The sequence below is a fragment of the Hypanus sabinus genome, chromosome 8, assembly GCF_030144855.1.
Source record: "Hypanus sabinus isolate sHypSab1 chromosome 8, sHypSab1.hap1, whole genome shotgun sequence".
Taxonomy (NCBI): Eukaryota; Metazoa; Chordata; class Chondrichthyes; order Myliobatiformes; family Dasyatidae; genus Hypanus; species Hypanus sabinus.
This window is the reverse complement of record NC_082713.1, coordinates 157,442,393-157,457,702: the sequence shown is the minus strand read 5'-3', so window position 1 is coordinate 157,457,702 and position 15,310 is coordinate 157,442,393. Positions and strand designations below refer to the sequence as shown.

Genomic DNA, 15,310 nt, shown 5'->3' with positions numbered 1-15,310 from the left:
TCGTGGTAGTGGGTTTGGATTTTTTTTCTATAATAAAATTATTACTTTTCAATATTATGATTCAATTTAATTTACATTAATATGGGATAATGAAACTATAAGTGTGATTCACATATATTGTAATTGATATATGATGCACATCCTCCTGCATCCTGTATTTCTTTTGTAAGAAATCAATAAAAATATTGAAAGGAGCAGAATTAAAAGGAAGGGGAGTCCATTTCAGTGTACATGGCTGAAGTAGTTGTCAGAGCATTGTTAGTTCAGTAATGGGCTTAATGATGCACTAGGAGGTCACTTAGCTCGTGCAATCATACAAAAAAGCATCCAAATATGCTTCCCAACTGAAACAACTTAGATTTAAAGAGCAATTGAAATTGCTATATCAATGGATAAGCTTCCAGAGACGTAACTGAGTTACAATCAGCAATGGAAGTAATGTGAACAAAAATTGCGACTTCTAAACAGGAACCTGCCTGGCCAAACAAATTGTGTGACCATTGTGGCAGGGGCTCACATACACCAGGCCAATATAGGTTTAAAGGTGAAACTTGCAAAAAAAATTTTTAAAAAATGCAACAAAGCAGGTCACGTACAAAAATCATGTTGGGCAGACAAAAAGTAATGGACTGCATAGGGAAGAGAAGAAGTTAAATAGTCAAGTTGACATTTCAAAAGGGAGCACCAAGCTGCATGCTGTTGATGAAAAATCTGATGAGAGTGACACAGACTTAAGATTTAAAATGTGAAAACTAACAGTAGACAAGCTTACCCCGGAAGTGAACAGCAGTTTAATTAAAATGGAATGGAACATTGGCTTGACTGTTTCAGTAATTCTACAAACTGTGATTCAATGGTACAGTATTTCAAAAAACTGAAGCCTGCAGATATCCAACTAAGAATTTATACCAGAGAAAAGATAACTCATATGTGGATGACATTTGTAACAGAGAAATACAACCAATAAGCCACAATGGGCTTTATATGTAGTAAAACAGGAGGCCCAGCATTGTGGGGCCATGACTGGCTGAGACAACTATAACCTGATTGAAGATTCATCCACTTCCCACATGATAGAGTCAAATGAAAGCAAATTAAGAAAGGTACTGGGTGATGCCACAACTGTGCCAGGGCTGACATTGGAAAACTCAAACGTATCAAGGGTAAAATTGTGTGAGATTAAAATGCCACACCCAAGTTCTCAAAGCCCATCTGGTTCCTTATATCATCTGTAATGAAGCAGCCAGCGATGCTGAAGGAATTCATTGCAAGGTCATGTGGAACCCATGGGCATTGCCAGTGATCCCAATAGCCAAGAAGAATGGGTCTGTCAGGATCTGTGATAATTTTAAGGTCACTATCAACCCAGTGCTGAAAGTAGATCGATACCAACTGTCCGTGATAGAAGATAACTTTGCAAACCTTAACGGAGGCAGACACTTCTGCAAAGTGAACTTAGCTGAGGCCTACCTACAGACGGAGATAGAAGAAGAGTCCAAAAACATTCACCATAAACTTTCACGAAGGGCTTTATCACTATAATAGGTTTATTATCTGCACCTGCACTCCGGCAGAAAGCTACGGGCCAGGTGTGGCAAGACTATCCGGGCATCCACTGTTACCTGGATGACATCATTGTTACTGAATGAGACTAGCAAAGAGCAACTCCAAAATCTCAAGACAATGCTAAAAAGATTAGAAGATTATGGCCTCGGAGCACAACTTATCAAGTGAGAATTATTTAAACCAAGCATCACTTACTGTGGTCACACAATTGATGCCCAAGGATTACAAAAGTGTGTTGAGAAAATTCAAGCAGTGGTGGATACCCCAAGGGCACAGTTGCAATCCTTTTTAGGATTTGTCAATTACTTTAATAGGTTCCTAACAAGCCTGGCTACTGAGCTTTACCCCTTGAACTAATTACTACACGTTGAGAAAAATGGCAACGGCCAAAGCAAAGTTGAGGTGACTTTCCACAGGTTAAAGGGTATGGTGGCATCAGACGCTGTACTCGCACATTGCAATCCACATTGCCCAGTGTTCCAAATGCAATACAGAATCCTAATTCACGTATTTTAACCACATTTATTAGGTTCCTATCAATATTGCTCCAACAGATAATACAGAAATAGAGGCTTGTCAATTAGTGCCCTAGATCTTTCTGGTTGTGTTTACAATTCCTTCCCGTGTTTATGGAGATATACGTAGTAGTTGAGTGATGGGCTTCCCACAGAAGCTTTTCGTAACCCAGACACCTCTGCCCAGAATCAGAATTCCCTTGAATACTTCAATTGTAGTTTTATGCTCTTGTTAGCATAATAATTGACAAACGTTTGTCCCGTTGGAATGACTTTGCATTTGTGGACATTTACTGCAGAATATACTGAGTGAATCTAAAAGAATTTATTTGTACACTTCAAATAAACAAAAAAACCATCAGAATCTGATCTCAGAAGTCAAAAGCCTCAAGTTGGTCCCAGGAATGTAGAATCCAATTTATTCAGCTGTACATTTGGACACTTCCTCTAAAGAAAGTGTCATAGCTTCCCTCAATCCTCCCAAGGAAAAGAAAACATTATTTAAGTATTAAAGTGACTAGTGATAAAATAATTCTTACCTCAACAATCACTGGATAGAGAGATGAACCAAAGCTAAGATCAAAGGCCAATAGCTGAAAACACGAACAACATCTGAGAAAAATCAATTAACATCAGCTTGTTTAACCATCATAAAAAGTAACATGCAAACAATAATCATTCTATACTTTAAGCCAATTTTGCACAATTAATATATGAAAATATACTTTCTTTTGCCATAAGACTATAAAGCATGTGAGCTAACCAGCATTGTTTTGTAGTACAATAATTTCAAACAGAGTTATTGACCTTGGGGCAATTTTTAATGGCTACTTCAAGTGCCAGGCTTTAGATGTTTCAGAAAGAACAGGGAGGGAGGCAAAAGAGGTGGGGGCATGGCACTGTTGATCAGAAATACTATCATGACAGCAGAAAAGGAGGAAAACATGGAGGGATTGTCTACAAAATCTCTGTGGGTGGAAGATAGGAACAGGAAGGGGTCAATAACTCTACTGGGTGATTTTTACAGACCACCCAATAGTAACAAGGAAATCAAGGAGCAGACAGGGAGACAGATTCTGGAAAGGAATAATAATAACAGGGTTGCTGTGGTGGGAGATTTTAATTTGCCAAATATTGATTGGCATACCCCTAGAGTGAGGGGTTTAGATGGGGTGGAGTTTGTTAGGTGTGTTCAGGAAGGTTTCTTGACACAATATACAGATTGCCTACAAGAAGAGGCTGTACTTGATCTGGTATTGGGAAATGAAGCTGGTCGGGTGTCAGGTCTCTCAGTGGGAGAGCATTTTGGAGATAGTGGTCACAATTCTATCTCCTTTACCATAGCATTGGAGAGGGATAGGAATAGACGTTAGGGAAATGTTTAATTGGAGTAAGGGGCTATCAGGCAGGAACTTGGAAGCATAAATTGGAAACAGATGGCCTCAGGGAAACATATGGAAGAAATATGGTAAATGTTCAGGGGATATTTGCATGGGGTGCTGCATAGACAAGTTACAATGAGATGGAGAGGATGATAGGGTACAGGAACCATAGTGTACAAAGGCTGTTGTAAATTAGGACAAGAAGAAAAGAAGAGTTTACGAAAGGTTCAAAAAACTAGGTAATGATAGAGATCTAGATGATTATAAGGCTAGCAGGAAGGAGCTCAAGGATGAAATTAGGAGAGCCAGAAGGCGTCATGAGAAGGCCTTGGTGGACAGGATTAAGGAAAGCCCCAAAGCATTCTACAAGCAGGTGAAGAGCAAGAAGATATGATGTGAGAGAATAGGACCCATCAAGTGTGACAGTGGAAAAGTGTGTATGGAACTAGAGGAGATAGCGTAGGTACTTAATGAATACTTTGCTTCACTATTCACTAAAGAAGAGGATCTTGGTGATTGTAGGGATGACTTACAGCGGACTGAAAAGCTTGAGCATGTAGATACTAAGAAAGAGGATGTGCTGGAGCTTTTGGAAATCATCAAGTTGGCTAAGTCACAAGGACCAGATGAGATATACCCCAGGCAACTGTGGGAGGCAAAGGATGAGATTGCTGAGCCTCTGACAATGATCTTTGCATCATCAATGGGAATGGGAGAGGTTCTGAAGGATTGGAGGGTTGCAGATGTTGTTCCCTTATTCAAGGGAGGGAGTAGAGATAGCCCAGGAAATTATAGACCAGTAAGCCCTGCTTCAGTGGTTGGTAAATTGATGGAAAAGATACTGAGAGGCAGGATTTATGAACATTTGGAGAGGTATAACATGATTAGTCAGCATGGCTTTGTCAAGGGCAGCTTGTGCCTTACAAGCCTGATTGAACTTTTTGAGGATGTGACTGAACACATTGATGAAGGTAGAGCAGTAGATATAGTGTATATGGATTTCAGCAAGGCATTTGATAAGGTACCCCATGCAAGGCAAACTGAGAAAGTAAGCAGGCGTGGTATCCAAGGTGACCTTGATTTGTGGATCCAGAATTGGCTTACCCACAGAAGACAAAGAGTGGTTGTAGAAGGGCCATATTTTGCATGGAAGTTGGTGACCAGTGGTATGCCTCAGGAATCTGTTCTGGGACCCCTTCTCTTTGTGATTCTTATAAATGACCTGAATGAGGAAGTGGAGGGAAGGGTTAGTAAATTTGTTGATGACACAAAAGTTGGGGGTGTTGTGGGTAGTGTGGAGGGCTCTCAGAGGTTACAATGAGACATTGATAGGATGCAAAATTGAGCTGAGAAGTGGCGGATGGAGTTCAACCCAGATAAGTGTGAGGTGGTTCATTTTGGTAGGTCAAATATGATGGCAGGATATAGTATTAATGGTAAGACTCTTGGCAGTGTGGAGGATCAGAGGGATCTTGGGGTCCAAGTCCATAGGACACACAAAGTTGCTGTGCAGGATAACTTTGTGGTTAAGGTGGCATACGGTGCATGGCCTTCATAAGATGTGGGATTGAGTTTAAGAGCCAAGAGGTAATGTTACAGCTGTATAGAACCCTGGTCAGACCCCACTTGGGAGTTGTACGCTCAGATTTGGCAACTTCACTACAGGAAAGATGTGGAAACCATAGAAAAGATGCAGAGGTGATTTACAAGGATGTTGCCTGGATTGGGGAGCATGCCTTACGAGAATAGATTGAGTGAACTCGGCCTTTTCTCCTCGGAGCGACGGAGGATGAGAGGTGACCTGATAGAGGTGTATAAGATGATGAGAGGCATTGATCGTGTAGATAGTCAGAGGCTTTTTCCCAGGGCTGAAGCGGCTAACACGAGAGGGCATAGTTTTAATGTGCTTGGAAGTAGGTACAGAGGAGATGTTAGGGGTAAGTTTTTTTTTACTACGCAGACAGTGGTGAGTGCGTGGAATGGGCTGCCGGCAACAGTGGTGGAGGCAGATACGACAGGGTCCTGGATAGGTATATGGAGCTTAGAAAAATAGAAGGCTTAAGGTAACCATAGGGAATTTCTAAAGTAAGTACATGCTCGGTACAGCATTGTGGGCCGACAGTCCTATATTATGCTGTAGGTTTTCTACATTTCTATGTTTCTATGACATTATCCTGCCTAAGCATTCTCATTCAAAGAGATAAGGTCACGATTCAAAGAAGATTATTTATTATAGTTCCAAATATACGTTGGAAAATAAAACAAAATGAAAAGCAGATCTAAATGAATGTAATTGATAATCTTGATGAAGCATTTTTTTGTTTTTAAAAATGCATTGGAGAAAAATGTTATATAGCATAGACAAATGTGGAATATTTTGACTGCATAGTAAAATAGATAATTTTATTACATAAAGCAGGCAACCTCAACTCTATTTAGAAATATAGATAGCATCAAGGTTATTTAGGAACTGGAGAAAAAAATGCTGGAGGAACTCAGGAGATCATGCAGTATCTATTGGAGAAGAATAAAGTGTCAATGTTTCAGGCTGAGACCTTTCATCAAGACTTGAAGAGTCTTAGCCCGAAATGTTGACTATTATTTCTCTCCATGGATGCTTCCTGATTTGCTGAATTCCTCCAGCATTTTGTGTGCACTCCTCTGGGTTTTCAGTGATTTGCATGTTGAAGAAAATTTTGGATATGGTTTACTGGTACTTCAAAAGCCACATTTCATTGGCAGCCCTAACATCTTAACTGTGCCTCTGTGGAAAGTCTGATACATCGCTAAATGATGGAACGAGTAGCAGATGTTTTAGACTGATTGTAAGGGAAGAAATTGTATTGTAAAATGCTTCTATTTGCATGCTCCATAATTAAACAGCTAAGGTCTCATAATATTTGTGCTTCGGACTTGCATGTGGCCACTGCTGGGATGTCCTTGAATTTATAAGCTGCTCAGGCAGTGCTTGCAGAGTGCTTCCATTTTCATTTTCTTTCAAACTGGCCGGACACAGATGATGTGACAAATTAGAAACATGGCTCTTGTCCACTGGTAGAAGACCTTATACTTATCCTGACGTCCAAAGGAAACATTTGTACAATATATCGCACTTTTCACTGTGAGGCTCCAACTTTGAGCTGAACAGACATTGTTTTGTTACATCAGAAAGGAACCCACATTCAGAAGTGCCGATGGTTAAAGGAGATTTTTGGTATCGTATGTCTTGGAACTTGTAGCTCCAAATACAAACATCTGTTTTTCCTTTGTAAGTACAGGCTGAGGTTCAACATCAAGGATGTAGATCGACTCACTGAGGAGAGGTCATATGGGCAGATAATACACCACTGCTAATTGACAGTTTGGGTCAAGAATATGCACTTCAAGTGATGCAGCGGCAAGCGCAGGTGGTCCTTTGTCCTCATTTTCCACAAACACTACACAAAAAGAGACAACATCTTCCCTGGCCTCTTCCCAAACTGTTCAGTCAGGCCCAATTTTATAGATAAAGGCTAAACACAAGAGCTCCATACTCTTCCCCCACCAAAGCAAAAATATGTCATTCTAAAATATGTTGTTCATTTTCTAGTGTTTACACTAGAATTTCACTTCGTGTCTGAACATCCCTACAGGGCCGTGCATTGTTATGAACTTCTCCTTGTCCAGAAATAAGACCACAGGAAATTCCAAGGAGAATCCTTGTTATTCTGCATTGCCTCATAGGAACATACTGAAAATCACAGCAATACTCTTCTTGTCTTCAGAAAGCAAATTCAATTTTCACTTTCAGTTCAAGACTCAGAATTACAACCTAACAGATCATAACATGTTAAGCAGATATAACTATTGAAATAAGTGGGAAACTATTTACTTATGGAATTCATGATCTTTGTTGTTCTTGTTATTTATCAAAATTGTAAAGAAACCGCTATTCAACATGTACAGATATTTGATATGGGAAGTCTTTCTTATGCAGGCAACTATTAAATTGGAGACCATCTCTTTACTCCCTCTGCTGGTAATAAACGGTATTGTGGGCAAAAAATAAAATGGTGGAGGGTCAAAGGAGATGGATAGTCCACATTTTGGGTTGAGACCCTGCATGACGGCTGAGAGTCTAGAGGGGAAAGAGCCAACTTAAAGAGGTAGGAGGTAGAGGGGGCAGAGGTATGATAGATGGAATCAGTAATGTCCAAGGTTACCAGGTAGTGCCAGGTGGGGGAGTGGGAGAGATGGAGTCAAGACATGTTGGTTGGTGGATGACAGCTAGAAGTGAGGAACAAGTAGTAAAAAAGGGCCTATTGGAACCAGTTAAGGGAAGAGGGATACTGAAGGTAGAGACAGAGGTGGGAATGTGATACAAAGAAAAAAGATGACAGATTCTGGAATCTAGTGTAAGAAAGGTGGTGTGGAACCAGATCAATAAGGGAAGAGAGGAAGACTGAACCAGGTGGGGATGGCACTGAAACTGGGTGATAGGAAAATGTTATGGGGGAGGGGAGTAGCTAGACAGAACAAAAGGGGATAGAGAAAGGAGTACAGGGAGTATGAGGTTGGAAAATTCAATGTTCATGCTAACAGAAATGGAATTTTCCTACTGTGATCGCTAAATAATCTCTCCAATATTTGCCATTTAATCCCCCAGTAATAATTTCCCCTAGCCTCATCCTCTCCTCTTCACTTGGACTTGGTCACCGTCAGTAAAGATAGCCATCACACTTTCAGTCTCTTCATACAAGTCATTTTATACAGAAGTTGAGATCCCAGCATTGGTTCCCATGATCCACCACTTGTTAAACTTCACCAATCAGAAAAGGTTCATTTATGATTCCTCACTCTCTCCTGTCAGCCAGTCAACTTTCTGTTCTTGCAAAAAAAAAAATACCCACCAGCTTTAATCTTATCCTAATTCTTTTAAAAAAAGCTCCAATAAATTGACCAAACATGATTTCCATTCCTGGAGACTTTTTTTCCCGCCTGAACTTTGCAACTTTTCACTAGATTGGTGGTTTTGCTTGTGTAGTTGTTAACTTAAAACTTCAATGTCCCAAGTTCAATCCCTAGCTCTGGCACTCTTTCTCCAGCCTCTTTGGTTTCCTCCCTCCCTTCAAAGAAAAAAAAGCACATGCAATTAATCTCTGTAAACTGCCTCAAGCATGCAGCTAAGTGATCAAATCTGGAGGAAGTGCATGGAAATGTGAGAAGAGTTGAGAATTGCAGTAACAACCGCAGGCACACGTTCAGTGGACCAAAGACTTCGTTTCTGTGTTTTATCTCACTATGATTTTCTGAGAATAGCATTTTATGCTGGATTTCAAACCATTTTTTTTATTTTTTGCAATCCATTTTTTTTCAATTGAAACTGTATTGAGATTTATACAACACAGCACAGTAAAGACACCTATATTAGATTATTGTTTGTCGACCACAGCTTCACCTTTAATAATAGTTCCAAGCAAACTCATCACCAAAATCTGGACCCTGGGAGTTGACATCTTCCTCTGCACCAGGATCCTCAACTTCCTGACCAACAGACCTCAGTCAGCAAAGACAGGCAGCAACACCTCTACCAAGATTATGGTTCTCTTCGAAGTTACGTCCTCAGCCCTCTGCTCCTTATACACTCATGACTGCCTGGACAGATTCGGTTCTAACTCTAAAGGTACTGCTGTAGTGGGCTGTATACCAAATGATGGAAGGAGCTAGAGAGCTTAGTGACATGATGTCATAACAAGTTGCCCTTCGATATGAGCTAAACAAAAGAGCTGGTCACTGACTTCAGGAAAGCTGAGCCATGAACATATTTCGGTCTATATCTGATGCCATCAATAACTCTCTGAGACGTGAGGCGAGATATCGGCTTTTATTGATTGGAAGAAAGAACAAGCAGCAATTGACCACCACACTACATCCTGGAGACTGAGAGGCCGGGCTCAGGCCTCAATCGCCTTTATAACGGGGTCTGTGGGAGGAGCCACAGGAGCAGTCAGCGGGGGCATGTCCAGACAGGTATATGTCGTTCACCACAGTATCAATGGCGCTGAGTTCAAGAAAGTTGAGAGCTCCAAGTCCCCAGAAGTGAACATCACCAGTCTCCTGTCCATATCCAACCATATGGGTGCCTTGGCGAGGAAAGCTCACCAATGCCTCTACACTCTGAGGAAGCTAAGGAAATCTGGCATGTCCCTATTAACCCTTGCCAGCTTATAAATGATGCAGCAGAGAAAGGATCCTAAGTGGATGCACAAGGGCTTGGCTTGGCAACCGCTATGCCCATGGCCACAAGAAACCGCAGAGAGTCGAAGTCACAGCTTAGTACATCACAGCCTGCCCTTCATGTACCCTGCCCATACTCTCACTACTGTGGTAAAGCAGCCAGGATACTCAAAGACTCCACCCACCACAGTCATTCTCATTTCTTCCCCTCTCCCTCTGTCGTGCAGAAGATACAAATCCCTGAAAGCTTGTCGCACCAAGGTTGAGGACAGCTTCTACCCACAGTTATACCATTACCGCATGACTCCCGAGTACAATAAAATGAACTTTAGACCTCATAATCTACCTCGTTATGACCTTGAACCTAATTGTACAGCTGCATATTCTCTGTAGTAGTTTATTTTGTATTCTGCTGTTGTTTATATAATGATCTGATCAGTATGAAAATGATGTACGACAAGATGATGAGAGGCATTGATCGGGTGGATAGTCGGAGGCTTTTCCCCAGGGCTGAAAGGGCTAGCATGAGAGGGCACAGTTTTAAGGTGCTTGGAAGTAGATACAGAGGAGATGTCAGGGGTAAGTTTGTTTTTTTTAAAAAAAAAGCAGAGAGTGGTGAGTGCATGGAATGGGCTACCATTGATGGTGGTGGAGGCGGATACAGTAGGGTCTTTAAGAGGCTCCTGGACAGGTACATGGACCTCAGAAAAATAAAGGGCTATGGGTAACCCTAGGTAATTTCTAAGGTAAGGACATATTCGACACAGCTTTGTGGGCCAAAAACCTTTATTTTGCTGTAGGTTTTCTATGTTTCTTTTTACTTTACCTTGGTCCATGCGACAATAATAAGGATAATAAAACAAAAAACTACCGAACAAGTTCTCCAACCCAATTCATGTTGACCATGTTGTCTGCTTGAGCTATTCCCATTTCCAATGTTGGACCCTTGTCCTTCTAAACCAGGGGTTCCAACCTGGGATCCATGGATCACTCGGTTAGTGGTAAAACTCCATGACATTAAAAAAAGGTTGGGAACCCCTGAAATCCTTTCTATCCACGAATCTGTCAAAATATCTTTTATTTGTACTATGTCTAGACTTCCTTAATGTCTTGGCACAATCTTCACACAGTGTGAGGGTTGATGCCTAACTAACTCACCAGTGGGGGGTAGAAAATGCTAGCCAAAATGGCAATGTTACAACAGCAAGTGGACTGGGAAAATCAGATTGGTGCTGGATATCCAGGAGGGGGAACTTAGAGAGTGCCTGTGAAATGACTTTTTAGAGCAGCTCATGGTCGAGTCCACTGGGAGATCAGCTGTTCTGGATTGGATGTTATGCAATCTACCAGAACTGATTTGAGACCTTAAAGCATATAGGTCAAACTCAAGGCCCGCGGGCCAAATCCGGCCCGTGGTGGAATTATCTTTGGCTTGCGAGATAATATCTAATTACTATTAAAGCTGGCCCTAGTAATAGAAGCGCCTATGGCGTATGATATGGCTAATGCTGAGTTTATTCAGGTACCAGGTTTTCAGGGTTTTTAGCGTTTATTCGGCAGTCTTCTTCATAAGAAACGGAATTTGTAAAGTGAAACACTTTGTAGTTATAGCAGAGACTGAGACACATTAGAGCAGGCCGAAAAAACGGAGGAAACGAAAGCTGCGTTCACACGCGTCCAACTGATCCGGCCTGCATAAAGCTGCATTTTGCTCAATCCGGCCCGTGACCTAAAATGAGTTTGACACCCCTGCCTTAAAGTAAAAGAACTCTTAGGGAGATGTGATTGTAATATGCTCAAATCCACTCTGAAATTCGAGAAGCTGCTGCTGAAGTCTGAGTATCAGTATTACAGTGGAGTAAAGAAATTACAGAGGCATGAGAGAGGAGCTGGCCAGGATTGGCTGGAAAAGAACACTGGCAGGGATGACGGCATAGTCACAATGGAAGGCATAGGATATACACATCCCAAAGAGGAAGAAGTATTCCAAAAGCAAGATGAAACAACTGTGGTTAGCAAGAGGTCAAAGCCAACATAAAAGCCAAAGAGAGGGCATTTAATAGAGCAAAGATTAGTGGGAAGTTAGAGGATACTAACAGAAAGCAACTAAAAAAAAGTCATTAAGGTAAAAAAAAGTCATTAAGGTAAAAAAAAAAGTAGAATAAGAAAGTAAGCCAGCCAATAATATTAAATAGGATACCAGAAGTTTCTTCGGATACATGAAGTGTAAAAGAGAGGCGAGAGTGGTTATTAGACTGCTGGAAAGCGATGCAGGAGAGGTAGTAATGGGGGACAAGGAGATGTCGGACATATGGTATTTTGTGTCAGTCTTCACTGTGGAAGACACTAGCAGTATGGTTCAGAAGTTCCAGGTGTCAGGGGTCATGAAGTGTGTGACATTACCATGACTAGAGAGAGTGTTCTTGGTAAACTGAAAAGTCTGAAAGTAGATAAGTCACTTGGACCAGATGGTGTACATCCAGGATTCCGAAGGAGGTGGCTGAAGAAATTGTGGAGGCATTAGTAATAGTCTTTCAAGAATCACTAGACTCTGAAATGGTTCTGGAAGACTGGAAAATTGCCAGAATCACTCCACTCTTCAAGAAATGAGGGAGGCAGAAGAAAGGGAAATGTAGACCAGTTAGTCTGACCTCAGTGGTTGGGAAGGTGCTGGAGTTGATTGCAAAGGAAGTAGTTTCCAGGTACTTGCAGGCACATGATAAATTAGGCTATGGTCAGAATGGTTTCCTTAAAGAGAAAATCTTGCCTGACAAATCTGTCAGAATTCTTTGAAGAAATAACAAGCGGAATAGACAAAGGAGAATTGGTTGATGTTGTATACTTGGATTTTTAGAAGTCTTTTGACAAAGTGCCACACATGAGGCTGCTTAACAAGCTAGGAGCCCATGGTACTACAGGAAAGATTCTAGCATGGATAAAGCAGTGGCTGACTGGCAGGAGGCAAAGAGTGGGAATAAAGGGAGCCTTTTTAGGTTGGCTGCTGGTGTTCCACAGGGGCCTGTGCTGGGATGGATTGTTTTTGACGTTATGTGTCAAGGATTTGGATGATGGAATGGATGGCTTTGTTGAAAGGGTTGCTGACAATATGAAGGTAGGTGGAGGGGTAGGAAGTTTTGAGAAAATAGAGCAGCTACAGAAGGACTTAGATTAGGAGAACGGGCAAAGAAATGGCAGATAGAATACAGTGTCAGGAAGTGTATGGTCATGCACTTTGGTAGAAGAAATGAAAGAGGTGACTATTTTCTAAATGGAGAGAAAATATAAAGAACTGAGACACAAAGAGACTTGGGAGTCCCTGTGCAGGATTCCCTAAAGGTTAATTTGCAGGTTGAGTCAGTGGTGAGGAAGGCAAATGAAATGTTAGCATTCATTTCAAGAGGACTAAAATATAAAAGCAAGGATGTAAAGCACTTTATAAAGCACCGGTGAGACCTCACTTGGAGTATTGTGAGCAGTGTTTGGGCCCCTCATCTTAGAGAGGGTTTGCTGAAACTGGACAGGGTTCAAAGGAGATTCACAAAAATGATTTCAGGATTGAATAGCTTGTCACATGAAGAGCATTTGATGGATGTGGGCCTGTATTCACTATAGTTCAAAAGAATGAGGGGTGACCTCATTGAAATTTATTGAATAGTGAAATGTCTTGATAGAGTGGATGTGGAAAGGACATTTCCTCTGGTGGGAGAGTCTAAGACCACAGCCTCAGAATAGAAGGTCTTCTTTAGCCAGAAAGTGGTGAATCTGTGGAATTCTTTGCCTCAGGCAGTTGTGGAGGCCAAGTCTTTATGTATATTTAAGGCAGAAGTTAATAGATTCTTGATAGGTCAGGGCATGAGGGGATATGGGGAGAAGGCAGGAGACTGAGGCTAAGAGGGAAAATGGATCAGCCATGATGAAATGGCGGAGCAGACTTGATGGGCCAAATGGCCTAATTCTGCTCCGATATTTCATGGTCTTATGGTCAGTCGAACAAATGCTTCCTCACCTCACCAGGACTGATTATACTTTCAGTGGGATTCTGTAAGACCACAAGACATAGAAGTAGAATTAGGCCTGTTATGAATGTGAAGCAACTCTGAGGGGCCGAAGGGTACAAAGTCGCCCCCTCCTTTTTGAGAATTGCAAGATCGCTATTAATTCGGGTCTGGGACCCAGGAAATGAGAGAGAGAGAGAGAGAGACCCAGAAAACACAAGGTTTGGAATGTGTCCAGACCTCAGCGGAACAGAACCATTGATAACGGCCATTGTCTCTTGGAGAAGGAATTGTATATTGAGTACTGTACTATTCATTGAAACCCCTCAGGGACAACCAGAGTGGGCTGGTTGAGGGATTGCATTATCCCAACCTGATCGACATCTGAGACCCCGTGAGTAAGGATAAAAAAGGGTCTGGGGAACAACCCCTTCAGATGCACCAGGAGAAACGCTAGAAATCCCGTGACAGCGTTTAATAGCGACAGCCAGAGGGGGCTCGTGTGTGTCCTCCCTTGCCTGGGTTGGCGGGCTCACCACAGAAGAACGGTTTAGCTAAAGGAGAGGTCACACTTGAATGGCCACGACAAAGAGACACCTGACGGATCGAAATCATAAAGGTTGGAAAAACCCGTAGTGGTAACTGTTCCCATTCTATTCCTATTTCTCTCTCTCTCTCTCCAACAAAGTGCAACACAGCGACAACCAAAAGACAGCAGCCTGCATGAACTGAGTGAACTTTATATTTCCATCGGACAATACATTATTCCCTAGACAATGATAGAGCTTATTTCTCATTGATTATTATTATACCCGCACTTTTAGATTTAGTATTGATGACGTATATTATCTGTATATTTGCATTGATATTATTTTTGTGTATTTTTACTAATAAATACTGTTAAAATAGTATCATCAGACTTCAACGGATGTCTCCATCTTTGCTGGTAAGTAATCCAGTTACGGGATTCGTAACAGGCCATTTGGCCCATCAAGTCTGGTCTGCCATTTCATTATGGCAGATCCATTTCCTTCTCAACTCCAATCTCCTGCCTTCTCCCTGTAGCCTTCCATGCCCTGACTAATCATGAACCTATCAACCTCTGCCTTAATACACCCAGTTTCCTTAGAACTCAGGTCAATACTGATACAACATTTAAATTTCCAGGGCATGTTGTGCAGACTTTCAAGCCACGGCAAGTGTACATTTCAGGGCTTCCCAATAGTGATGGCGTTGCCTAGAAATAGTGAAGAACATGCCATCAATGTCTTTCATTTTCCCAAAACCATCCCATCACATTCCTGACAGAGGATACGGTGGTAAGCTACCATAAGACAAATTTATCACAGCATTGATAAAATCTGTCTTTTCCATTCTCAAGTGCTGATGGCGCGTACTGTCACCCTACTGGCAATGTGATGCTCTGGTCAAACCCTTGCACTGGATACATAAAGAAGCCCTGAGTAAGGAACGTAAGGAGCACAGCACCTCTTAGTCACCCTACTCTCCTACCCCGTGTGAATCATGCGTCAGCTTCTTCAGAACACACACAACTGGAGTGGAAACAAGTTGATCTTGATGCCTAGCCTCTGGCCAAGGAGAAGCTTGCAAGGAAATGATTCGATGATGGCCAGTT

The 15,310-nt window shown here is 41.7% G+C and overlaps 1 protein-coding gene across 3 annotated transcripts in view; it reads right to left on the bottom strand.

Moving 5' to 3' along the window:
- cped1 (cadherin-like and PC-esterase domain containing 1) overlaps positions 1-15,310 on the bottom strand; it is a 241,290-nt gene that overhangs the window by 136,701 nt on the left and 89,279 nt on the right. For all 3 annotated transcript variants that reach the window (XM_059978328.1, XM_059978329.1, XM_059978327.1), the window contains exon 8: positions 2,621-2,693. In XM_059978328.1, the coding sequence (XP_059834311.1) occupies positions 2,621-2,693 (73 nt within the window). The remainder of the gene's footprint in view (positions 1-2,620; positions 2,694-15,310) is intronic.